The 24,493-nt window shown below is 67.0% G+C and overlaps 4 protein-coding genes across 9 annotated transcripts; 2 read left to right on the top strand and 2 right to left on the bottom strand.

The window, feature by feature from the left end:
* Positions 1–926: 926 nt before the first annotated feature.
* LOC142404192 (serine protease 33-like) lies at positions 927–4,452 on the top strand. Its single transcript, XM_075490671.1, has 6 exons — positions 927–951; positions 1,135–1,377; positions 1,700–1,862; positions 2,352–2,644; positions 3,097–3,263; positions 3,669–4,452. The coding sequence occupies exons 1-6, from the start codon at positions 927–929 to the stop codon at positions 4,029–4,031; spliced, it is 1,254 nt and encodes a 417-aa protein (XP_075346786.1). The 3' UTR covers positions 4,032–4,452.
* Positions 4,453–4,667: 215 nt separating this feature from the next.
* On the bottom strand, positions 4,668–9,435 carry KAT8 (lysine acetyltransferase 8). Its single transcript, XM_075490699.1, has 11 exons — positions 9,157–9,435; positions 8,346–8,420; positions 8,093–8,268; positions 7,080–7,133; positions 6,787–6,951; positions 6,488–6,577; positions 6,266–6,406; positions 6,074–6,167; positions 5,808–5,958; positions 4,888–5,042; positions 4,668–4,783 (listed from the first exon to the last, which is right to left on the bottom strand). Exons 1-11 carry the CDS (start codon positions 9,395–9,397, stop codon positions 4,719–4,721), a joined length of 1,407 nt encoding a protein of 468 aa, XP_075346814.1. The 5' UTR covers positions 9,398–9,435; the 3' UTR covers positions 4,668–4,718.
* A 1,770-nt stretch (positions 9,436–11,205) lies between these two features.
* On the bottom strand, positions 11,206–21,575 carry LOC142404201 (uncharacterized). 6 transcript variants are annotated; one of them, XR_012773739.1, is made up of 8 exons: positions 21,315–21,575; positions 20,588–20,670; positions 20,107–20,156; positions 18,184–20,025; positions 17,923–18,094; positions 17,731–17,852; positions 17,469–17,590; positions 16,784–17,328 (listed from the first exon to the last, which is right to left on the bottom strand). XR_012773739.1 is itself a non-coding variant. In XM_075490686.1 (5 exons), the coding sequence occupies exons 1-5, from the start codon at positions 21,318–21,320 to the stop codon at positions 11,854–11,856; spliced, it is 2,523 nt and encodes an 840-aa protein (XP_075346801.1). In that variant the 5' UTR covers positions 21,321–21,575; the 3' UTR covers positions 11,206–11,853. The 6 variants fall into 6 exon arrangements, 2 of the variants coding, with proteins under 2 accessions (XP_075346801.1, XP_075346800.1); XR_012773741.1 differs by having other exon boundaries at positions 16,784–17,066; positions 17,137–17,328; positions 17,731–18,094; XR_012773740.1 differs by having other exon boundaries at positions 16,784–17,258; positions 17,731–18,094.
* Positions 21,576–23,067: 1,492 nt separating this feature from the next.
* Positions 23,068–24,454, top strand: LOC142404195 (transforming growth factor beta regulator 1-like). Its single transcript, XM_075490674.1, has 2 exons — positions 23,068–23,512; positions 23,552–24,454. The coding sequence occupies exons 1-2, from the start codon at positions 23,190–23,192 to the stop codon at positions 24,399–24,401; spliced, it is 1,173 nt and encodes a 390-aa protein (XP_075346789.1). The 5' UTR covers positions 23,068–23,189; the 3' UTR covers positions 24,402–24,454.
* Positions 24,455–24,493: the final 39 nt, after the last annotated feature.

A 24,493-nucleotide genomic window follows, 5' to 3' on the forward strand; every position in this document is an offset into this window, starting at 1 on the left:
GGACGGGGGGGACGGGGATCGGGAGGGGACATGGGGGTGTTGAGGGGACAGTAAGGGTTGGTAGGATCGTGAGGGGACGGGGGGGGGACGGGGATCGGGAAGGGACGGGGGGGCGGGAAGGGATCGTGAGGGAACATGGGGGTGTTGAGGGGACAGTAGGGGTTGGTAGGATCGGGAGAGGACATGGGGGTGTTGAGGGGACAGTAGGGGTTGGTAGGATCGGGAGGGGACGGGGGGGACGGGGATCGGGAGGGGACATGGGGGTGTTGAGGGGACAGTAAGGGTTGGTAGGATCGGGAGGGGACGGGGATCGGGAAGAGACGGGGGGGCGGGAAGGGATCGTGAGGGAACATGGGGGTGCTGAGGGGACAGCAGGGGACGTGGTAGGATGGTGAGGGGACGGGGAGATGTGAGGGGACACAGCAGGACGCGAGGGGATGGGGGGGGCTGTTGAAGGGACATGAGGGGACAGGGAGGCGGGAAAGGGTCGTGAGGGAACGTGCGGGTGCTGAGGGGACAGCAGGGGACGGGGTAGGATCGTGAGGGGACACAGCAGGGCGTGAGGGGACAGGGAGGTGTGAGGGGACACGGGGGGATGTGAGGGGAAGGGGGGGTGGGAAGGGATCGTGAGGGAACATGGGGGTGCTGAGGGGACAGCAGGGGACTTGGTAGGATCGTGAGGGAACGTGGGGGTCTGAGGGGATCGTGGAGGGGACAGGGGGACGTGAGAGCACTGGGTAGGGACATGAGGGGATGTGGGGGTCTGAGGGGATACGGATCGTGTGGGGGACACGGGGAGCGTGAGGGGACAGGGAGGTGTGGGGGGCCATGGGGGGACTTGAAGGGTTGTGAGGGGATGCGGGGAGTTGTGAGGGTCACGGAGGGACGTGGGGGGGCTTGAGGGGACACGGGTCATCTGGGGGGACATGGGGAGCGTGAGGGGACAGGAAGGTGGGAGAGGACGTAGGGACAGCGTGAGGGGACATGGGATGTGAGGGGACATGGGGGGACACGGAGCCGTGAGGTGGCACGGGAGGGATCATGAGAGGACACGAGGGGACATTGGGGTGTGAGGGACCATTGGGGGGGTCTCGGGGGATGTGAGGGGCACACGGGGATATGGAGGGACATCAGGGGACACGGTGACACGGGGGGGGGGGGGTGTCACACCCGCTGTCCCCGCGGGACACATTCCTCGGGGCAGGTTTTTCCGGCTTGGCCATCGCCCTGGAGCGGGGGGGGGGGGTGGCCCCGGATGCCTGGGTCCCCTCCCGGATGCCTGGGTGTCCCCCCCCACCAGGGGTGTCCCCAAACGTGGCTTTGACGTTGTCACCTTCTCCACAGGTCACCGGGGCACGGTGGTAGCAGATGACTCAGGTGAGGGGGGGGACACACGGTGGGGAAGGCGGAGGGCAGCCACGCCTGGGTCCCCGGGTACGCTGCCACCAGGACATCCGGGGTGGGGGACCGGACACGCGTGTGCCGGGGTCCCACAGGGCGGGGGGGGAGTGTCCTGGGTGCCGGGGTCCCATGGAGGGGGGGAATGGGGGGGGTCCCACGGTTGGGGGGTGCGGGGGTCCTGGGGGGATCCCATGGTTGGGGGGGGCGGGGGGGTGTCCCCTAGATGCTGGGGTCCTGTGTCAGGGGGTGCCGGGGTTCCCGGAGGCCGGGGTCCCTGACACCTCCCCCCCCCGCCCAGTGCCATGCGGGACCCCCATCCGCAGCCGGGTGGTGGGGGGCACAGGGGCACGGGCGGGGCAGTGGCCCTGGCAGGTCAGCGTCGCCTTCCGGGGGCGTCACGTCTGCGGGGGGTCCCTCATCGCCCCCGCCTGGGTCCTCACCGCTGCACACTGCTTCCCGCCGTGAGTACCCCTCAAATACCCCCCCACCCCCCAAAACACTCCCCCGGCACCCCCAAACATCCCCCTGCAGACCCCCAAACCCTCAAACAATCCCGTGGGCCCCCCCTTTAGGATCCTTAACCACCTCCTTACACCCCAAACACCTCTCAGAACTCCCTGCTGCACCCCTAAACACTTCCGGGGACTCCAAATACCCCCCCCTACACCCCCAAATCCTCTACAGCACCCCCAAACACTCCCCTCAGCCCCCCAAAACACCCCTCCCCAGCCCCCAAAACTCCTGAGACCCCCAACCACCCTCCCCGCACCCCTCAAATAACCCCCTAGGATCCCCCCAAACACCCCCCCTGGACTCCCAAACACCCCTGGGACCCCAGTACCCTCCAGACACCCCCATGGCTGCCCTGGGGGGACCCCACTCCCTCTCCTTGGGGGGACCCGGGTGTCCGGGGGGGTCCCCAGTGCCTGAGCCCCCCCCCCCTCCCGCAGGGAGAACCCCCTCTCTGAGTACCGGGTGACGCTGGGGGCCCTGCAGCTCCTGTCCCCCCCCGCCGACGCCCAGGTGAGCCGGGTGGCTGCCATCACCGTCCACCCTGCCTACCACGACGGGGACGTCACCGAGGGGCAGGGTGACATCGCCGGGGACCTGGCGCTGGCGCGGCTGGACCCCCCCGCCACCCCCACCCGCCTGGTGCGCCCCATCTGCCTGCCCGGCCCCGCCGTCCGCTTCCCCCCCGGCACCAACTGCACCGTCACCGGCTGGGGGGACGTCCGCACCGCCGGTCAGTGTCACCTGGGGATGGGGGGGGGCACGGTTGTCACCAGACGCGGTGGTGCTGCCAGCACCTTGGGTTGGGACACTGTTGTCACCAGGTTCGGTGGCACTGGGAGCACCCGCGGAGAGTGGGGACAGGTGGGGACACTGTTGTCGGTAGGTTTGGTGGCACTGGGAGCACCCGTGGAGGTTGGGGACACTGTTGTCGGTAGGTTTGGTGGCACTGGGAGCACCCGTGGAGGTTGGGGACAGGTGGGGACACTGTTGTCACTAGGTTTGGTGGCACTGGGAGCACCCATGGAGGTTGGGGACACTGCTGTCTCCAGTCGTGATGGCACTTCCATCACCTCCAAGTGTTGGGGACGTGGGGAGAGGCTGGGGACAGTTGTGGCACTACCACCACCTAGCGGTGTGAGGGGACAGGCTGGGGACACCCTTGTCACCGGGGTGTCCCCGCAGGTCCCCTGCCGCCCCCCAAGACGCTGCAGCAGCTGGAGGTGCCGCTCCTCAGCCACCGGCGCTGCCGCTGCCTCTACGCGGGGACGAGGGGGACGGAGGGCCTGGGGACGCCCGCTGCGGACACCCTCTGCGCCGGCTTCCCCCAGGGACAGCGCGACGCCTGCCAGGTGGGTGCCACCGTCCCCTCCCCTGGTGACAAGGGACCTTCTCCGCCTGTCGTCCCCCCTCCCGCCCTGCTCCCTGTCGCACCTCAAGGTCCTTCTGTGTCCTCCTGCTCCCAGTGCCACCCCTGTCACCCCCGCCGCGTCCCCCAACGTCCCTCTTCATCCCTTCTGTGTCCTCCCGTACCCCTCAATGTTCCTCTTCATCCTCTTCCATGTCCCCAACGTCCCTCTTTGTCCCCACCCTGTCCCCCTTGTCCATCCACCAGCACGTCCCCAAGGTCCCTCCTCATCCTCCCCCGTGTTCCTCCACGTCCCCAAGGTCCCTCTTCGCCTCCCCGTGTCGTCCGTGTCCCCCCCCCCCATCCCTCCACCACCACCACGTCCCCCGACGTCCCCGTGTCCCCACAGGGTGACTCGGGGGGTCCCCTCTCCTGCCGCGTCGGAGACACCTGGCTGCTGGCCGGGGTGGTGAGCTGGGGGGAGGCCTGCGGGCTGCCCGGCCGCCCCGGCGTCTACACCCGCACCGCCGCCCACGCCGCCTGGATCGCCGCCGCCGTCCCCGAAGCCCCCCTGCGCCACCCCCACCTCGCCCCTTTCCCCGAGGACGATGGCCCCTGCGAGGACAGGGATGGCCCGGTGGCCCCCGCTGAGGGCTGGCCCCGGCCCCTGCCCCCCAACGGAGGGAGCAGTGCCGATGCCGCCCACCCAGCCGCTCGCCCCGGCCACCTCCTGCTGCTGCTGGGGCTCCTGCTGCCCCTCGGCCTCCGCTGAGCACCCCCAGGGGCTGGGGGCACCCCCAGGGGCTGGGGGGCACCCAAAATGACTCATGGGACCCCAAGTGGGCACCCAAAAATGACTGGTGGCACCCCAAGTTGGCACCTGTGACGGATCGTGACACTCAAAAAAGACTCTCCCAGGCCCCCCCCCAGTTGACACCCAAGATCATTTGTGGCACCCGGGATGGATCATGGCACCCAAAAGTGACCAGTGGCACCCCAAGTTGGCACCCAAGATGGATCACGGCACCCAAAAGTGACTGGCGGCACCCAAAAGTGACCGGTGGCACCCCAAGTTGGCACCCAAGATGGATCATGGCACCCAAAAGTGACCGGTGGCACCCACGATGGATCACGGCACCCACGATGGCTGCTGGCACCCAAAAGTGACTGGTGGCACCCACGATGGATCACGGCACCCAAAAGTGAGTCTTGGCACCCGCGATGGACCACGACACCCAGGACGGTTTGTGGCGCCCACCGTCACCCTGAGCTCCCCCCCGCCCCCCAACCTGGCACCCACGTGCCCCCAATAAACCACCCCAGCACCCCACCTCCAGCTCCTCCTTTATTGGTGCTGGGGGGCACCCCGCGGTCTGGGGGGGGCTCCCCACGTCCCGGGGGGGGGGGGGGGGGGGGGGGAAGCTGAGCCCGGCCACAACTCGCCGCAGCGATGGCGCCCTCACTTCTTGGCCACCTTCGCCTGCTTGTGCTTCGGGGGGGCCCAGTGCAGGCAGATGGAGTCCACTGGTGGGGGGGGGCAGAAGAAAGCAGATGGGGGGGAGTTGGGGGGTGCCCCCCAAGTGGGGGGCGGGAGGGGGGTTCGTTAAGGGCAGGGGGTAACGACGTACCGGTGATGGGCGGCTTCTTGTACTGGGCGCTCTTGAGGTGCTCCTCCACCAGCTTGGGGGTGACGCAGATGACGTGCTGCCCCTTCCAGTACTTGACCATGTTGAGGGACTGGAGCGTGCTGATGATGTCGGTCTGGGTGATGCTGGTCATCTGGCTGGGGGGTTACTGGGAGTTACTGGTCTTACTGGGAGTTACTGGAATCACGGGGGGGGAGTTACTGGGGGGACTGGGGTGCTACTGGTGGGTATTGGGGTGCTGGAAGGGGCTGGGGATGTCACACAGGACCTCCAGCAGCACCCCAACCCCGAGTTACTGGAATCACTAGGGCAGTTACTCGGGTTTCTGGGAGTTACTGGTGGTACTGGTCTTACTGGGAGGCTACTGGTGTCCTCCTGAGTTTCCAGAGAGCTTAGCCCACAAGTTGTGCAGGATCTCCAGCAGCACCCCGACCCCGAGTTACTGGAATCACTGGGGGGGGTGTGTTACTGGTGTTCTTGGGGAGTTACTGGTGTTCTTGGGGAGTTACTGGTGTTCTTGGGGAGTTACTGGTCTTACTGGGAGGCTCCTGCTGCCCTCCTGAGCTCCCTGACGGAGCGGCTGGCCCACAGGTTGTGCAGGATCTCCAGCAGCACCCCGACCCTGAGTTACTGGGGTTACTGGAATCACTGGGGGAGTTACTGGTGTTCCTGGGAGTTACTGGTGCTATGGGAGGCTCCTGGTCTTACTGGGAGTTACTGGTCTTACTGGGAGTTACTAGGAGTTACTGGTGTCCTCCTGAGCTCCCTGACGGAGCGGCTGGCCCACAAGTCGTGCAGGATCTCCAGCAGCACCCCGACCCCGAGTTACTGGGGTTACGGGGGGGTTACTGGGAGTACTCATGGGGGGCTACTGGGAGTTACTGGGAGCTACTGGTGCCCACCTGAGGTCCTTGATGGAGAGGGTGCCCCGGAAGTCCCTCAGGATCTCCAGCAGCACCCAGGACCAGTAGCTGCGGTAGCTCAGCTTCCCCAGGTCCGACAGCGGCTTCTCGGGGGAACCCACCGTGCTCTCCAGCTTGGACAGCTCGTAACCTGCCGGGGGGGGCACCGTGGGTGCGGGGGGCACCCAGGGGTCTGCGGGGGCACCCAGGGGTGCGGGGGGACCCCACCCCCCACCCCCCACCCCCCCCGGGGACCCCCAACTCACTGAAGGCGATGAGGAACTTGCCGTAGCCCCGGCGCTGGTAGGGCGGCAGCGTCAGGATGCAGGCGACGTTGTTGCCGTCGGGCGACTCCTTCTCCTGCGGGGTGACGCGGGGGGGTGACGCGGAGGGGGGGTGACGCGGGGGGGTGACGCGGGGCGGGGCGGGGGGTGACGCGTCCCCTCCCGCCCGGGTACCTTGGAGAAGTAGCCGACGATGTGGGCGCCCTGTTGGTCCACCTCGGTCAGGAGGTAGAAGACGAAGGGCTCCACGTCGAAGTAGAGGGTCTTGTGGTCCAGGAAGAGCTTGGCCAGCAGGCAGAGGTTCTGGCAGTAGATCTGGGGGGGGGACCGCCACGTGACGTCACGTGACGTCACGCGTCACCCCCGCGTCATCCCCCCCGCGCCCCATCCCGCTACCTTGTGGTCTTTGCCGTCCACCTCGTAGACGGAGATGTTGCTCTTGCGGTAGATCTCCCGCCCCGGCGGCTGCCGCCACTGGCACTGTCCCTGGGGACGGTCACGCGCGCGTCACACGCGCGTCCCCCTACCCGGCGGCCCCACAGGTGCGCTCAGACCTCACGTCCCCGAGGCGGCGCTCGCAGAGCTGGGGCCGCCCCAGGCTCTGCCTCCGTCCGCGCGCGTGTCCCCGCGTCCCCCGCCACGTGTCCCCCGCCTCCCCGCAGGCGTGTCACGGGCGCGTGGCGCGCGTGCCCTACCAGGTGGAGGCGGTAGGTGCGCTCGAACTTCATGTACTTGAGGCAGTACTCGCAGATCCAGAGCTTGGGCTGCTTCCCGTAGTCCTCGGGGAAGGGCGAGAAGTACCAGGCGTCGATCTCAAAGTGCCCGATGTGGATCTTGTCCACGTACTTCACCTTGGTGATCTGCCGGGGGGGCGCGGGGGGGGGGGGGGTCACCCGCATTTGGGGACCCCCCCTTGGACCCCTGGGGACCCCCCGGACCCCTTGGGGACCCCCCCTTGGGCCCCTGGGGACCCCCCCGGGGAACTCACCGCCTCGTGCTCCTTCTCCAGCGCCGCCGTGGTGGGGTCCATCTCGGCGTAGGTCTGTAGAGGGGCTCCCAGTAAGGCCCAGTAACTCCCAGTGCAACTTCTCAGGGACTCTGGTAAACGCCCAGGGCCCCCCCAGTAACTCCCAGGGCCCCCCTAACACCTTCCCAGTACCCTCCAGTTGCCTCCCAGCTCCCCATACCACCCTCCCAGCCACTTCCCAGTTCTTCCCAGCGTCCTCCAGTTGCCTCCCAGTGCCCCCAACACCCTCCCAGTTCCTCCCAGCTCTTCCCAGTGTCCTCCAGTTGCCTCCCAGTGCTCCCAACACCCTCCCAGTTCCTCCCAGCACCCCTCACCACCATCCCAGTACCCCTTAACACCTTCCCAGTTCCTTCCAGTGCCTCCCAGCACACCTTAACACCCTCCCACTGCCCTCCAGTCACTTCCAAGCATCCCACAACACCCTCCCAGTGCCTCCCAGTACCCCCTAACACCCTCCCAGTGCCTCCCAGTACCCCCTAACACCCTCCCAGTGCCTCCCAGTACCCCCTAACACCATCCCAGTACCCCTTAACACCCTCCCAGTTCCTCCCAGCAATCCCTAAACTCTCCCAGTTCCTCCCAGCACCCCCTAACACCCTCCCAGTACCCCCTAACACCCTCCCAGTACCCCCTAACACCCTCCCACTGCCTCCCAGTACCCCCTAACACCCTCCCAGTACCCCCTAACACCCTCCCAGTACCCCCTAACACCCTCCCACTGCCTCCCAGTAGCCCCTAACACCCTCCCAGTGCCCCCCAGCAATCCCTAACACTCTCCCAGTGCCCCCCAGCAATCCCTAACACTCTCCCAGTGCCCCCTAATCCTCTCCCAGTTCTCCCCAACACCCTCCCAGGTCTTCCCAGTGCCTCCCAGCTCCCCCCAACACCCTCCCCGTGCCTCCCAGCTCCCCCCAACAGGCTCCTAGCTCCTCCCAGTTCCCCCCAGCACCCTCCCAGTGCCCCCCCCCCCCCACCTTCTGGACGTGGTTGATCTCATCGTGCTTGCGTTTCTGGTTGCGCGTGATCTTGCGCTCGGGCTGCTCGGCCAGCTCGCCCAGGAACTGCTCCGAGCTCTTCTGCACGGCCTCCTTCAGCGTCTTGGTCAGCGCCAGCCGGTTCTTGTCCACCCACTCATCCAGCCGGCGGTTAACTGGGAGCACTGGGAGCTCAGCCAGGGGCTCCCGCCGCCCCCCCCCGCCCCCCTTCCCAGTGCCTCCCAGTACTCACAGCCCATGTAGTGGACGTAATACTCCTCGCGCCCCTCCTGCTCGTTCAGGCGGGACTGGATCACCTCCGCCGAGTCTGCGGGGGGGAACTGGGACCAGTGCGCTGGCGGGGCTGGGACCAGTTAGCGGCCCAGCAAGCCCTTTCCCAGTTTGGCCCGGGGAGGGGGCTGCGCTGGTGCTGCCCAGTCTCGCTGTGATGGGATTTAGTCTGGTCCCAGTTCTCCCAGTCCCACTGTGACAGGATCAACCCGGGTCCCAGTACTCCCAGTCCCAGTTCCCCCCAGTCTCGCTGTGATGGGATTTAGACTGGTCCCACTTCTCCCAGTCCCACTGTGATGGGATTTAGACTGGTCCCAGTTCTCCCAGTCACACTGTGACAGGATCCACCCGGGTCCCAGTTCTCCCAGTCCCAGTTCCCCCCAGTCCCGCTGTGATGGGATTTATACTGGTCCCAGTTCTCCCAGTCCCACTGTGACAGGATCCACCCGGGTCCCAGTTCTCCCAGTCCCAGTTCCCCCCAGTCCCGCTGTGATGGGATTTATACTGGTCCCAGTTCTCCCAGTCACACTGTGACAGGATCCACCCGGGTCCCAGTTCTCCCAGTCCCAGTTGCCCCCAGTCTCGCTGTGATGGGATTTAGACTGGTCCCACTTCTCCCAGTCCCGCTGTGATGGGATTTATACTGGTCCCAGTTCCCCCCAGTCCTGCTGTGATGGGATTCACACTGGTCCCAGTTCCCCCCAGCCCCAGTTCCCCCCAGTCCCGCTGTGACGGGATTCACACTGGTCCCAGTTCCCCCCGGCCCCGCTCACGCCAGGTGCCGTCGGCCCGGCGGCACAGGTACGTCTCCCCGATCTCCACCGTCACCTCCGCCTCCCGCGGCGGCGGCGGGGGCGGCGGCGAGGCCGAGGGGGCCCGTCCGGCCGCCGCCGCCGCCTCTTCGGGGCCTCCCCCACGGGGCCGCCCGGCCTCGGGGCTGCCGCCGCCCGCCGCCGCCTCCGGGCCCGCCCCGGGGCCGCCGGCCGAGCCCGCCGCTGCCGCCGCCTCCGCCATGTCCGTCCAACCCGGACGTCGCGCCGGAAGTGGCGTCACGCGCGACGAGGGTGGCGAGCGCGTAACGCCAGGCGCACGTTGCTAGGAGACGAGAAGCGGGCTCTGAGGGGCGGGGCCGAGCGTTGCTAGGAGAGGAGGAGCGGGCGCTGAGGGGCGGGGCCGAGCGTTGCTAGGAGAGGAGGAGCGGGCCCTGAGGGGCGGGGCCGAGCGTTGCTAGGAGACGAGAAGCGGGCTCTGAGGGGCGGGGCCGAGCGTTGCTAGGAGAGGAGGAGCGGGCGCTGAGGGGCGGGGCCGTGCGTTGCTAGGAGAGGAGGAGCGGGCCCTGAGGGGCGGGGCCGAGCGTTGCTAGGAGGCGGGGAGAGTGCTCTGAGGGGCGGGGCCGTGCGTTGCTAGGAGAGGAGGAGCGGGCTCTGAGGGGCGGGGCCGAGCGTTGCTAGGAGAGGAGGAGCGGGCGCTGAGGGGCGGGGCCGAGCGTTGCTAGGTGAGGAGGAGCGAGCGCTGAGGGGCGGGGCCGTGCGTTGCTAGGAGGCGGGGAGCGGGCTCTGAGGGGCGGGGCCGAGCGTTGCTAGGAGGCGGGGAGAGGGCTCTGAGGGGCGGGGCCGTGCGTTGCTAGGAGAGGAGGAGCGGGCTCTGAGGGGCGGGGCCGAGCGTTGCTAGGAGAGGAGGGGCGGGCCCTGAGGGGCGGGGCCGAGCGTTGCTAGGAGGCGGGGAGAGGGCTCTGAGGGGCGGGGCCGAGCGTTGCTAGGAGAGGAGGAGCGGGCTCTGAGGGGCGGGGCCGAGCGTTGCTAGGAGACGGCGGAGCGGGCTCTGAGGGGCGGGGCCGAGCGTTGCTAGGAGACGGCGGAGCGGGCTCTGAGGGGCGGGGCCGAGCGTTGCTAGGAGACGGCGGAGCGCCTGCCCGCCAGTGCTCCCAGTGCCCCCCCCATTGTCCCCTCAGAGCCCTCCAGTCCCTCCCGGTGTTCCCCAGTTCCCCCCCAGTGACTCCCAGTGTCCCTCCCAGTGCCCCCCAGTGTCTCCCAGTCCATCCAGTGTCCTCCCAGTGCCCCCCCTTTGTCTCCTCAGAGCCCTCCAGTGTCTCCCAGTGTCCTCCCACTGCCCCCCAGTCCATCCAGTGTCCTCCCAGTTCCCCCCCAGTTCCCCCCAGTGTCCTCCCAGTGCTCCCCAGTTCCCCCCCGTGTCCTCCCAGTGCCCCCCAGTTCCCCCCAGTGTCTCCCAGGTCCCTCCCAGTGCCCCCCAGTTCCCCCCCAGTGTCCTCCCAGTGCCCCCCAGTTCCCCCCCAGTGTCTCCCAGTGCCCCCCAGTTCCCCCCAGTGTCTCCCAGGTCCCTCCCAGTGCCCCCCAGTTCCCCCCAGTGTTCTCCCAGTGCCCCCCAGTTCCCCCCAGTGTCTCCCAGGTCCCTCCCAGTGCCCCCCAGTTCCCCCCCAGTGTCCTCCCAGTGCCCCCCAGTTCCCCCCCAGTGTCTCCCAGTGCCCCCCATTTCCCCCCAGTGTCTCCCAGGTCCCTCCCAGTGCCCCCCAGTGTCTCCCAGTGCCCCCCAGTTCACCCCAGTGTCTCCCAGGTCCCTCCCAGTGCCCCCCATTTCCCCCCAGTGTCCTCCCAGTGCCCCCCAGTTCCCCCCAGTGTCTCCCAGGTCCCCCCCAGTGTCTCCCAGTGCCCCCCAGTTCCCCCCAGTGTCTCCCAGGTCCCTCCCAGTGCCCCCCAGTTCCCCCCCAGTGTCCTCCCAGTGCCCCCCAGTGTCTCCCAGTCCACCCAGTGTCCTCCCAGTCCTCCCAGTGCCCTCCCGAGGCCACCCCGCCCCGCAGTGCCACTCCACGTCCTTTATTGCCGCCCTCTCGGCGCTAACGAGGGTGCCACAACGAGGAGCCACGGCACGGAGATGCCACCGCCCCGTCCCGTCCTGCCGAGTCCCCAAAGTGTCCCCAGTCCATCTCCAAGTAGCACCAGGAGCCACACGCCAGGTTCAACCATAGCATGGTGGGCACCGTGCCATGCTCCCACGCTCCTTCGTTAGGTCCTAACGAGGCTGCCACCATGACGGACCACGGCATGGAGATGCCACCGCCCCGTCCTGTCCTGTTGAGTCCCCAGAGCGTCCCCAGTCCATCTCCAAGTAGCACCAGGAGCCACACGCCAGGTTCAACCATAGCATGGTGGGCACCGTGCCATGCTACCGTGCTCCTTCGTTAGGTCCTAACGAGGCTGCCACCATGATGGACCACGGCACGGAGATGCCACCGCCCCGTCCTGTCCTGTTGAGTCCCCAAAGTGTCCCCAGTCCATCGCCAAGCGGCACCAGAGGCCACACGCCAGGTTCAACCATAGCATGGTGGGCACCATGCCATGCTCCCACGCTCCTTCGTTAGGTCCTAACGAGGCTGCCATGACGATGGACCCCACCACGGAGATGCCAGCACCCATCCCGTCCTGGTGAGCGTCCCCCAGCCGTCTCCCAGCGTCCTACGGGCCACACGCCGGGTCCCCGTCGGGGTGGATCTTCAGGTGGCGGGTGAACTGGGGCTTGTAGCGGAAGCGCTTGCCGCAGCGCCCGCAGCCGTAGGGCTTCTCGCCGGTGTGGATGCGTTGGTGCTTGACCAGGTTGGAGCTGACGCAGAAGCTCTTGCCGCAGGCACCGCAGCGGAAGGGTCGTTCGCCCGTGTGGGTCCTCTGGTGCTCGATGAGCGTGGAGCTCTGCCCGAAGGCCTTCCCGCACTCCCCGCACCGGTAGGGCCGCTCGCCGGTGTGGGTCCGTTGGTGGGACGCCAAGTGGGTCTTCTTCTTGAAGCGCTTCCCGCATTGCCCGCAGGAGAAGGGCTTCTCCCCCGTGTGGGTCCTCTCGTGCTTGACCAGGTTGGAGCTGAGGCTGAAGGTCTTCCCGCAGCGCCCGCAGCCATAGGGTTTCTCCCCGGTGTGGGTCCGGAGATGCTTGACCAGGTTGGAGGTCCGTCCGAAGGTCTTCCCGCACTCGGGGCAGGCGTAGGGCGTCTCGCCGGTGTGGGTGCGGCGATGCTCGGTCAAGGTGGAGCTGCGGCTGAAGGCGCGGGCGCAGACCGGGCAGGCGTAGGGCTTCTCGCCGGTGTGGGTCCGGAGGTGCTCGGCCAAGGTGGAACTCCGGCTGAAGCTCTTCTCGCATTGGCCGCAGGTGAAGGGTCGCTCGCCCGTGTGGGTCCGCTGGTGTTCAATCAGGTTGGAGCTCTGCCCAAAGGTCTTCCCGCACTCGGTGCAGCGGTAGGGCTTCGGCGTCGTCCTGCCGCCCTCCAGGAGACCCAGCAGGTTGATGAAGCCACGTGGGCGACCACCACTGTGGGCCGGCGCCGCGGCACCTGGGAGAGGCGAGAGGAACATCCGTTGGGTCATTGTGCAACCACGTAGAGGTGTTCCCCAAAGGAGAACATCTCCTGTGGGTCACTGCGCTACCACGGAGGCACGTTCTCCAGAGAAGAACATCTCCTGTGGGTCACTGCGCTACCACGGAGGCACGTTCTCCAGAGAAGAACATCTGCTGTGGGTCACTGTGCTACCACGGAGGCACGTTCTCCAGAGAAGAACATCTCCTGTGGGTCACTGCGCTACCACGGAGGCACGTTCTCCAGAGAAGAACATCTCCTGTGGGTCACTGCGCTACCACGGAGGCACGTTCTCCAGAGAAGAACATCTCCTGTGGGTCACTGCGCTACCACGGAGGCACGTTCTCCAGAGAAGAACATCTCCTGTGGGTCACTGCGCTACCACGGAGGCACGTTCTCCAGAGAAGAACATCTCCTGTGGGTCACTGCGCTACCACGGAGGCACGTTCTCCAGAGAAGAACATCTCCTGTGGGTCACTGCGCTACCACGGAGGCACGTTCTCCAGAGAAGAACATCTGCTGTGGGTCACTGCGCTACCACGGAGGCACGTTCTCCAGAGAAGAACATCTGCTGTGGGTCACTGCGCTACCACGGAGGCACGTTCTCCAGAGAAGAACATCTGCTGTGGGTCACTGCGCTACCACGGAGGCACGTTCTCCAAAGAAGAACATCTGCTGTGGGTCACTGCGCTACCACGGAGGCACGTTCTCCAGAGAAGAACATCTCCTGTGGGTCACTGCGCTACCACGGAGGCACGTTCTCCAGAGAAGAACATCTCCTGTGGGTCACTGCGCTACCACGGAGGCACGTTCTCCAGAGAAGAACATCTCCTGTGGGTCACTGCGCTACCACGGAGGCACGTTCTCCAGAGAAGAACATCTCCTGTGGGTCACTGCGCTACCACGGAGGCACGTTCTCCAGAGAAGAACATCTGCTGTGGGTCACTGCGCTACCACGGAGGCACGTTCTCCAGAGAAGAACATCTGCTGTGGGTCACTGCGCTACCACGGAGGCACGTTCTCCAAAGAAGAACATCTGCTGTGGGTCACTGCGCTACCACGGAGGCACGTTCTCCAGAGAAGAACATCTCCTGTGGGTCACTGCGCTACCACGGAGGGTTATTCCATGGAGAACATCTCCCAGACGGTATTTTCTCCACCGTGGAGGACTATTCCCAGCAGAAGACCATCTCCGGGACAATATTTCTCCAGCCAAGCAGGAGAACATCTCCTGGCCACCATTTTCTCTGCCGTGGATGCGTATTCCCAGCAGAAGACCATCTCCCGGCCCACATTTTCCTGTTGTTTTCCCCCAAAAGACCCTCTCCCCCCAGCGCTCTTCCGGCCACCCCCCGGGCTCGTCCCCGTGTCCCCCCTCACCTGCGCCGGGGTCCGTGGGGACGTCCCCGTCACCCTGGTCCTGGGGAGGACGCTCCCCCCCCGGCTCCATCACGGCAGCTGCGGGCAGCAGGCGGAAGCGGGGGAGGGAAAAAGGCAATAAATGAAAAAAACCCGGCGCCTGCCCGATGCTTTTCACCAAAATCAGGCGGTTTTCCCCCAAAATGCACCCCCCCCCCCCGTTAGTTAATTTGGCAACGCCCACACCAGGGTGCAATCGGCCCAATTCCCCCCTTCTTCACCCCAAAATACTCCCTCCCCCCCATTAGGTAATCCTGCATCCCTCTTCCCGGGATCAATCAGCCCATTTTTGCCCTTTTTCACCCCAAAACACAGTCCCCACGATGAGTTAATTTTGCACCCCCACGTCTGAAAGCAATCAGCCCATTCCCCCCCTTTTTCACCCCAAAACGTTATCCCCACAATGAGTTAATTTTGCACCCCCGCACCTCCGAGCAACCACCCCATTCCCCCCCCTTTTCACCCCAAAACACAGTCCCCACGATGAGTTAATTCCGCACCAACCCCCCCACCCGGGAGGAACCAGCCCAGTTCCCCCCCGTTTCACCCCGAAACACAATCCCCACAATGAGTTAATTTACAACCCCCCACCCGAGAGCAGCCGTACCATTTTCCCCCTTTTTCAGCCCAAAACGGCCCCTCCCCGCTAGTTAACTCCCCCCCACCCCCCCGGCCCGAGCGATCGACCCGTTTTCCCCCTTGTTCCCCCCAAAACCCCGGGGGGGACCCTCACGCCGGCCCCAGCAGCTCCCCGGCGCTGACAGGCCCAATCCAGGCGTTTTTCGACCCAAAACGGCGGCGCTTTGCCCGTTCTGGACAATGGTGGCGGGAGAGCGGCGCTTCCTGCCGCAAAGGCTCCCGGGGACACGCCAAGCACACGCGTGGCCCCTGGGGACACGTGAAGGGACACGCGTGGCCCCTGGGAACATGTAAATGTCCCCATTAACGCCCCAGTGCTCCCAGTAACCCCCAAACCACCTCCCAGCGCTCCCAGTGCCCCCCCAATCCCTCCCAGTGCTCCCAGTAACCCCCAAACCAACTCCCAGTGCTCCCAGTGCCCCCCCAATCCCTCCCAGTGCTCCCAGTACACCCAGTGCCACCCCAAATCCCATTAACCCTTCAGCGGTCCCTACCAGCGCTCCCAGTACACCCAGTGCCCCCCCCATCCCCTTCCAGTGCTCCCAGTGCCCCCCCAATCCCTCCCAGTGCTCCCAGTACACCCAGTCCTACCCCAAATCCCATTAACCCTTCAGCGGTCCCTACCAGTGCTCCCAGTACACCCAGTGCCCCCCCCATCCCCTTCCGGTGCTCCCAGTGCCCCCCCAATCCCACCCAGTGCTCCCAGTAGCCCCCAAACCACCTCCCAGTGCTCCCAGTGCCCCCCAATCCCTCCCAGTGCTCCCAGTAACCCCCAAACCAACTCCCAGTGCTCCCACTGCCCCCAAAATCCCTTCCAGTGCTCCCAGTAACCCCCAAACCACCTCCCAGTGCTCCCAGTGCCACCCCAATCCCTCCCAGTGCTCCCAGTAACACCCAGTGCCACACCAAATCCCATTAACCCTTCAGCGGTCCCTACCAGTGCTCCCAGTACACCCAGTGCCCCCCCATCCCCTTCCAGCGCTCCCAGTTCCACCCCAAATCCCATTAACCCTCCAGTGCCCCTTGCAATGCCTCCCAGTGCTCCCAGTACACCCAGTGCCCCCCCAACACCTCGCCACTGCTCCCAGTGCCCCTCCAACCCCACCAGTGCTCCCAGTGCCCCTCACAACCCCTCCCAGTGCTCCCAGTGCCCCCCCCCATCCCTCCCCACTGCTCCCAGTGCCCCCTGGAATCCTGCCCAGTGCCCCCAGTACCCCCCCCAAACCACCTCCCAGTACCCCCAGTGCCCCCCCCAGTGCTCCCAGTGCCCCCCCCAATCCCTCCCCAGTGCTCCCAGTGCCTCCCAAAGCCACCCCAGTGCCCCCCCAACACCTCACCACTGCTCCCAGTGCCCCTCCAACCCCACCGGTGCTCCCAGTGCCCCTCACAGCCCCTCCCAGTGCTCCCAGTGCCCCCCCCAATCCCTCCCCAGTGCTCCCAGTGCCCCCTGGAATCCCTCCAGTGCTCCCAGTGCCTCCCAAAGCCACCCCAGTGCCCCCCCAACACCTCGCCACTGCTCCCAGTGCCCCTCCAACCCCACCAGTGCTCCCAGTACACCCAGTGCCCCCCCAACACCTCGCCACTGCTCCCAGTGCCCCTCCAACCCCACCAGTGCTCCCAGTGCCCCTCACAACCCCTCCCAGTGCTCTCAGTGCCCCCCCCCAATCCCTCCCCACTGCTCCCAGTGCCCCCTGGAATCCCTCCAGTGCTCCCAGTGCCTCCCAAAGCCACCCCAGTGCCCCCCCAACACCTCACCACTGCTCCCAGTGCCCCCCACTCCCTCCAGTGCTCCCAGTAACCCCAGTAAGGAGCCCCGGCAGCAGCGTTCACGACTTTATTGACACACGGGGGATCCCCCCAGCCCTGCCCCCAACGCCCGGGGGGTCCGGGGAGGTGGGGACGCGCGGTGGGGCCAGGGAGGGGACAGGGAGCTGGGCTGGGGACCTGGGGATGCTCCCTGGGCTGGGGACACGGCTCTGGGGCGGGGAGGAGCTGGGCGAGGACAAGATGGTTCTCCAAGATGGAGACGCGGCCCATAACGGACCCAGAGTGGTCCTGCAGGATGGAGACACGGTCGTGGGCCAGGATGAGGGTCTTGGGGTGGTCCTCCAAGGCGAAGCCATGGCCTTGGGGCACCATGGTGGACCTGGGCCAGGATGATGGATCCCAAGGTGGTCCTCCAAGATGGAGACACGGTCGTGGGCCAGGATGAGGGTCTCGGTGTGGTCCTCCAAGACGAAGCCATGGCCTTGGGGTGTCACGATGACCCTGGGCCAGGATGAGGGTCTCGGTGTGGTCCTCCAAGACGAAGCCATGGCCTTGGGGCACCATGGTGGACCTGGGCCAGGATGATGGATCCCAAGGTGGTCCTCCAAGATGGAGACACGGTCGTGGGCCAGGATGAGGGTCTCGGTGTGGTCCTCCAAGACGAAGCCATGGCCTTGGGGTGTCACGATGACCCTGGGCCAGGATGAGGGTCTCGGTGTGGTCCTCCAAGACGAAGCCATGGCCTTGGGGTGTCATGATGACCCTGGGCCAGGATGAGGGACTCGGGGTGGTCCTCCAAGACTAAGCCATGGCCTTGGGGTGTCACGATGACCCTGGACCAGGATGAGGGTCTTGGGGTGGTCCTCCAAGACGAAGCCATGGCCTTGGGGCACCATGGTGGACCTGGACCAGGATGATGGATCCTAGGGTGGTCCTCCAAGATGGAGACACAGTTGTGGGCCAGGATGAGGGTCTCGGGGTGGTCCTCCAAGACTAAGCCATGGCCTTGGGGTGTCACGATGACCCTGGGCCAGGATGAGGGTCTTGGGGTGGTCCTCCAAGACGAAGCCATGGCCTTGGGGTGTCACGATGACCCTGGGCCAGGATGAGGGTCTTGGGGTGGTCCTCCAAGGCGAAGCCATGGCCTTGGGGCACCATGGTGGACCTGGGCCAGGATGATGGATCCCAGGGTGGTCCTCCAAGATGGAGACACGGTCGTGGGCCAGGATGAGGGTCTCGGGGTGGTCCTCCAAGACGAAGCCATGGCCTTGGGGTGTCACGATGACCCTGGGCCAGGATGAGGGTCTTGGGGTGGTCCTCCAAGGCGAAGCCATGGCCTTGGGGCACCATGGTGGACCTGGGCCAGGATGATGGATCCCAGGGTGGTCCTCCAAGATGGAGACACAGTCGTGGGCCAGGATGAGGGTCTCGGTGTGGTCCTCCAAGACGAAGCCATGGCCTTGGGGTGTCATGATGACCCTGGGCCAGGATGAGGGACTCGGGGTGGTCCTCCAAGACTAAGCCATGGCCTTGGGGTGTCACGATGACCCTGGACCAGGATGAGGGTCTTGGGGTGGTCCTCCAAGACGAAGCTATGGCCTTGGGGTGTCATGATGACCCTGGGCCAGGATGAGGGTCTTGGGGTGGTCCTCCAAGATGAAGCCATGGCCTTGGGGCACCATGGTGGCCCTGGACCAGGATGATGGATCCCAGGGTGGTCCTCCAAGATGGAGACACGGTCGTGGGCCAGGATGAGGGTCTCGGTGTGGTCCGCCAAGACGAAGCCGTGGCCTCGGGGCACGCTGACGGACCTGGCCCCCGCCGAGGCACCCCAGCCTGGGTCGGCGGCGGTCTCAGGAGAGGTGGGTGCGCTGGTGCTTGCTGAAGGCCGAGCTCCACCCGAAGGTCTTGCCGCACTGGGCGCAGCGGTAGGGCCGCTCGCCGGTGTGGGTGTGCCGGTGCTCCAGGAGGTTGGCGCTCTGCCGGAAGCTCTTGCCGCAGTCCCCGCAGCGGTAGGGCCGCTCGCCGGTGTGGGTGCGCCGGTGCTTGACCAGGTGGGAGTTTTGGCAGAAGCTCTTGCCGCAGAGCCCGCAGGTGTAGGGTCGCTCGCCGGTGTGGGTCCGCTGGTGCTGGATGAGGTTGGAGCTCTGCCGGAACGCCTTCCCGCACTCGGTGCAGCGGTAGGGCCGCTCGCCGGTGTGGGTCAACCGGTGCTTGGCCAGGTAGGAGCCGAGGGCGAAGCCCTTGCCGCAGAGCGGGCAGAAGTGCCGCTCGCCCGCCCCGTGGGTCCGCCGGTGCTCGGCCAGGTTGGAGCTCTGGCTGAAGATCTTGCCGCACTCGGGGCACTTGTAGGGCTTCTCGCCAGTGTGGGTCACCTGGTGCCGGAGGAGCTTGGAGCTCTGCCCGAAGGCTTTGCCGCACTCCGGGCACTTGTAGGGCTTGGCGGGCGGCCGGCAAGCCCGGAGGTGCCGGGCCAACCGGCAGCTCCAGAGGAAGGCAGCTCCGCAGTGGGGACATCCCAGCGGCTGCTCCGGCTGGTGGTGCCGCAGCCCGGCCGGCTGGGCGTAGGCTTTGCCGCAAGCCTCGCAGCGGTAGGGCTTGGCTGCCGGGCCGTGCCGTCGCCGGCGGTGCCGGGCCAGCTGGGCGCTGCCCTCAAAACGCTCAGGGCAGAGCGGGCAGGCAAAGGCACCGGCGTGGGTCTGCCGGTGGAGGAGCAAGGTGCCGCCGTGGCGGAAGGCCTGGCCGCACTCCTCACAGCGGTGCGGCCGGTCATCGCCGCGCTCATCACCGTTGCGGTCCTCGGCGGCATCGCCCCGATCCTTGCCGTCGCCGCCGTGATGCTTCTTCCGGTGTCCGGCCAGTGCCGCCGGCCGGGGGAACTGCTCGCCGCAGTCCCGGCACCGGTGCCCGCCGTGAGCCCCCCGCCGGTGCTTGGCCAAGTCGGAGCTGACGGCGAAGCGACGGCCGCATTCGGGGCAGCCGTAGGGCCGCTCGCCGGTGTGGGTCCGCCGGTGGGTGGCCAGGGTGGACTTACGACCGAAAGCCCGGCCGCATTCGGGGCAGCCGTAGGGCCGCTCGCCGGTGTGGGTCCGCCGGTGGTGGACCAAGGTGGAGCTCTGGCTGAAGCGGGCGCCGCACTGCCCGCAGCGGAAGGGTTTCTCGCCGGTGTGGGTCCGCTGGTGCTCCAGGAGGGTGGACCCTCGGCTGAAGGCTTTGCCGCACTCGCCGCAGGCGTGGGGCTTGGCGCCGGCGTGGCCCTTGCGGTGTTCCAGCAGGGACGAGCTCCAGCCGAAAGCCTTGCCGCATTCCCCGCAGCGGTAGGGCCGCTCGCCCGTGTGCACCCGCCGGTGCTTCAGGAGGTTGGAGCTCTGGGCGAAGGCTTTGCCGCACTCGCCGCAGCGGTAGGGACGGGGGGCGGCCTCCCCGCCGCCGTCTTCAGCCTCTTCTTCCTCCTCCTCACCTGCAAGGGAGGGGGACAGCGGGGGTCACCCGTGCCTCGGTCTCCCCCACCCGCGCCGCCGACGCGACGGCGAGGCCTCACCTGGCGGCAGCTCGGTGGCGGCGGCCGGTCCCAAGGGCGGCGGCGGGGAGCTGTGGAGGAAAACGGTGGCGGTGGCACCCGCGGGGACGCGGCCCCGGGGCGGGGGGAGACGCCGGGGATGCCGGTTTGGGGGTGAAGGACATCGGCGCTGGGGCGAGGGAGGTGCCGGGAGGCGGGGGCGTCGCCTCGGGGACGTCACCCTGGGGACGCCGGTCGCGGGGGGAAGGAGACCCTGGGACAGGGGGACGCCGGTCTCGGTGTGAGGGAGACCCTGGGGAGCGGGACATCACCTTGGGGACAACGCGGTGGCCCCGGGGATGTCCCCAGAGGCTGGGGTCACCCCAGGGCGCAAGGGCCCCCTGTCCTCATCCCCTGTTGTCACGTCCCCGTCCCGTGGCCCCACCCCCGTCCCCATCCCCCTGCCCCCGTCCCCTTCCCCGTCCCCGAGTCCCCGTCCCCGTCCCCAGCCCCCCAGCCCCACCTGACGGCCTCGGGGTCCTCCAGCGGGAAGGGCCCGTTGCTGTCGCCGTCCTCCAGGAAGTCGGGGACCGACGGGGACTCGTCCTGGGGGGTTTGGTGGGGGGCACAGGGTGCACCATGTCACGGGGCGGCACGTGCCACACGCCTGCCACACGCGTGTGCCCTCGGGGGCCGGCAAATCCCCCCCACAGCCCCTAAGGGGGCAGATCCCACCCCATAACCCCTAAGGGGGCAGACCCCGCCCCACAACCCCCAGTGGGGCAGACCCCGCCCCATAGCCCCTAAGGGGGCAGACCCCGCCCCACAACCCCCAGTGGGGCCGACCCCGCCCCACAACCCCCAGTGGGGCAGACCCTGCCCCATAACCCCTAAGGGGGACAGATCCTGCCCCACAGCCCCCAATGGGGCAGACCCCACCCCATAACCCCCAATGGGGCCGACCCCGCCCCACAGCCCCCAGTGGGGCAGACCCCACCCCATAACCCCCAATGGGGCCGACCCCGCCCCACAGCCCCCAGTGGGGCAGACCCTGCCCCATAACCCCTAAGGGGGCAGACCCCGCCCCACAGCCCCCAGTGGGGCAGACCCCACCCCATAACCCCCAATGGGGCCGACCCCGCCCCACAGCCCCCCATGGGGCAGACCCCGCCCCACAGCCCCCCGTGGGGCAGACCCCGCCCCACAGCCCCCCATGGGGCAGACCCCTCCTGTCCCCGGCCCCTGCTCACCTCCATTGTCCTCGGCCGCGGCACCGCCCCCCAGCCCCGGGGTCGGAGGTCAGGGGTCAGGGGTCGGCGGGATTGGGGGGCCGCAGGGTGGGGGTGGGGCCCCTCGGCAGCGCCGGCCCCAGGGGCTGCTGGGAGGAGGCCCCTCCCCTTCCCCACAGCGTCACGCGTGTCATCCGTCACGTCACCACACACGTCACGCGGCGGGGGGGGGGGGGCGCAGGGGAGGGGGGGGGGCTCAGGGGAGCGGCGCTGCCCCTCCCCCCGCCCCTCCCCCACCCCTCCTCTTCCTCTTCCTGTCCCCGCCCCCCCACTTCCTCTTCCTCTTCCGCCTTCCCGCGGCCCCTTCCGCGCCGGTGAGTCCCTGCGCCGGCGCACCGCAAAGTGCCGGATTTCACCCCAAATCGGGCGGGGGGGGGGGGAGGGGCAGCCGCGCAATTAGCGGGGCCATCACCGGCGGCGGCGCGCGGCGCAATTAACGCCGCAATTAACAGCGGCGGCAGCCGCGCGGCGACGCGGTCCCCGGCGCTGGTGGCGGTGTATTGCGACATGTGGCGTATCGCGGGGTATTGCGACATGTGGCGTATCGCGGGGTATTGCGACATGTGGCGTATCGCGGGGTGTTTGTTTGTGCGACACGCGGCGGGGGTACCCCGCGATACCGCCGTGCGTCGCAACTGGCTGCGTTGGCCCAGGGCTTTAATTGCGACCCCTGGCATTAATTGCGATCCGTGGCTTTAATTGCAGCCCATCGAATTAATTGCAACCCCTGGCATTAATTGCAACCCATCAAATTAATTGCAACCCATCGAATTATTAATTGCAGCCCATCGAATTAATTGCAACCTGTGGCGTTAATTGTGATCCATGGCTTTAATTGCAACCCATGGCATTAATTGCAATTCATGGCTTTAATTGCAACTCATCGAATTAATTGCAACCCCTGGCATTAATTGCAACCCCTGGCATTAATTGCAACCCGTCGAATTATTAATTGCAACCCGTGGCATTAATTGCAACCCATCGAATTATTAATTGCAACCCGTGGCATTAATTGCAACCCATCGAATTATTAATTGCAGCCCATTGAATTAATTGCAACCTGTGGCGTTAATTGTGATCCATGGCTTTAATTGCAACCCATGGCATTAATTGCAATTCATGGCTTTAATTGCAACTCATCGAATTAATTGCAACCCCTGGCATTAATTGCAACCCCTGGCATTAATTGCAACCCGTCGAATTATTAATTGCAACCCGTGGCATTAATTGCAACCCATCGAATTATTAATTGCAACCCGTGGCATTAATTGCAACCCATGGCATTAATTGCAATTCATGACATTAATTGCAACCCATTGAATTATTAATTGCAGACCATCGAATTAATCGCAACCTGTGGCGTTAATTGTGATCCATGGCTTTAATTGCAACCCATGGCATTAATTGCAATTCATGGCATTAATTGCAACCCATCGAATTATTAATTGCAACCCCTGGCATTAATTGCAACCCGTGGCATTAATTGCAACCCATCGAATTATTAATTGCAGCCCGTGGCATCAACTGCAACCCATCGAATTAATTGCAATTCATGGCTTTAATTGCAACCCATCGAATTAACGGCAGCCCATCGAATTACTAATTGCAGCCCATCGAATTAAGTGCAGCCCGTGGCGTTAATCGTGATCCGTGGCTCTAATTAATCGCAGCCCGTGGCACCCACTGCGACTCATGGCGCCCGTCGCACGTCCGAAACCCGTCGCGCTGGTCGCAGTCAACGTGGCGGCGGGGAAGGGCTGCAATTAATTCCTCGCCAGCCGGACCCGCCGCGAGGCCGCGCGTTAGCGCACCGGCGGGGCCGATCGGGCGGGCGGGATGCCGAAGGGGCCGCGGCAGCGCCCGGCGGAGCGGTACCGCCTGAAGTACAGCCGGCTGCGGCGGGCGGCGCGCGCGCTGGTGTTCGAGAACGGGGCCCTCTGCGACGAGGTGGCCCGGCTGGAGGCCAAGTGCCTGCGGGCGCGGGACGAGCGCCGCTTCCTCCTCACCCGGCTCCTCCAGCTCCAGGCGGCGGCCGGCCCCGAGGACGGCCCCGGCGAGGGCCCCGGCCGCCGGCCTCGCCGCGGCGGCTCCCGGGCCGAGGGCCCGAGAGACGGGGGGAAAGACGGGGCTCGGTCGGCCGCAGCCAGGGACGGCCCGCGGCCGGCGGGGCCCAGGGACGGGCCGAGGGCCGAGTCGAGGCCGGCGGGGCCCAGGGACGGGCCGAGGCCGGCGGGGCCGAGAGACGGCGGGCGGGCGGCCGGCGCGAGAGACGGCGCGGGAGACGGGCCCCGGGCCGGCGGGGCCAGGGACGGCCCGAGGGACGAGCCGGGCGAGGGGCCGAGGCCGGCGGGGCCGCGGGACGGCCCGGGGGACGAGCCGAGGCCGAGCGGGCCGAGAGGCGGCCCCAGGCTGGACGCGCCGCCGGCGGCCGTCCCGAGGGCGCCGGAGGGCGGCTCCGGCCCGGCCGGGCCGCCGGCGGCCGTCCCGAGGCCGCCCCCGCGCCGGCGCGGCGGGGCCTCGGCCCTGCCCCTGGCGCTCGGGCCCCTGACGGTGCACAGCCTGGGCGCCGGCGGCGCGGGGCCGGGGGCCGCCCTGCCCCTGGGCTTCCACAGCACCCGCCTCTTCGCCAGCACCCGCCGGCCGGCCCGCCGCTGCCTGTACACCTGCCGGATCGCGGCCGGTCCCCGCTGCGAGATCGTGGCCGAGGACGAGCCCGGGCGGGCGCTGGTGGGCCCCACGCCCGACGTCTGCCATGGCCGCCTGCTCCAGGCCCTGGGGGAGGCCGGGGGGCGGCCCCGGGCGATGCCGCCGGCCCCCGGCGCCGGCGCCGACTTCTTCGGCCTCACCCACCCCACCGTCCGCCGGCTGCTCCGGGGTGAGGCTGGGGCCTTCCTCCACCCCGAGGAGGAGGAGGAAGAGGAGGAGGAGGAGGAGGACGACGACGACGAGGACGAGGACGATGAAGAGGAGGAGGACGAAGAAGGGGCCGCCCCGGCCTTCACCTATGCCGACGTCTTCCTCGGCAGCCCTGCCGGCTCCGACGAGTGACGCCCCCCCCCCCCCCAATAAACAACCCTGCCCGCCGCTGCCGCCATGTTTGTTGGGGGCGGGGGGCACCTGGATGGGGGCTGGGACCACGG

The sequence above is a fragment of the Mycteria americana genome, unplaced genomic scaffold, assembly GCF_035582795.1.
Source record: "Mycteria americana isolate JAX WOST 10 ecotype Jacksonville Zoo and Gardens unplaced genomic scaffold, USCA_MyAme_1.0 Scaffold_91, whole genome shotgun sequence".
NCBI lineage: Eukaryota > Metazoa > Chordata > Aves > Ciconiiformes > Ciconiidae > Mycteria > Mycteria americana.

Bases quoted from the DNA above. Each gene is read 5' to 3' on its own strand.
- LOC142404195 (XM_075490674.1), top strand. From the start codon at position 23,190: ATGCCGAAGGGGCCGCGGCAGCGCCCGGCGGAGCGGTACCGCCTGAAG. The intron at 23,513-23,551 runs GCCGGCGGGGCC...GGCCGAGTCGAG, and splicing joins GCAGCCAGGGACGGCCCGCG to GCCGGCGGGGCCCAGGGACG.
- LOC142404201 (XM_075490686.1), bottom strand. The intron at 20,157-20,587 runs GTGGGGCTGGGG...TTTCCTCCACAG, and splicing joins GAGGACCCCGAGGCCGTCAG to CTCCCCGCCGCCGCCCTTGG. The intron at 20,026-20,106 runs GTGAGGCCTCGC...CCTCCCTTGCAG, and splicing joins CGCCACCGAGCTGCCGCCAG to GTGAGGAGGAGGAAGAAGAG.
- KAT8 (XM_075490699.1), bottom strand. From the start codon at position 9,397: ATGGCGGAGGCGGCGGCAGCGGCGGGCTCGGCCGGCGGCCCCGGGGCG. The intron at 6,952-7,079 runs GTGAGTTCCCCG...CCCCCCCGGCAG, and splicing joins TGGAGAAGGAGCACGAGGCG to ATCACCAAGGTGAAGTACGT. The intron at 6,578-6,786 runs GTAGGGCACGCG...GACCGTCCCCAG, and splicing joins GCACCTACCGCCTCCACCTG to GGACAGTGCCAGTGGCGGCA.
- LOC142404192 (XM_075490671.1), top strand. From the start codon at position 927: ATGGGGAGCGTGAGGGGACAGGAAG. The intron at 952-1,134 runs GTGGGAGAGGAC...GAGGGACATCAG, and splicing joins GAGCGTGAGGGGACAGGAAG to GGGACACGGTGACACGGGGG. The intron at 1,378-1,699 runs GTGAGGGGGGGG...CCCCCCGCCCAG, and splicing joins GGTGGTAGCAGATGACTCAG to TGCCATGCGGGACCCCCATC.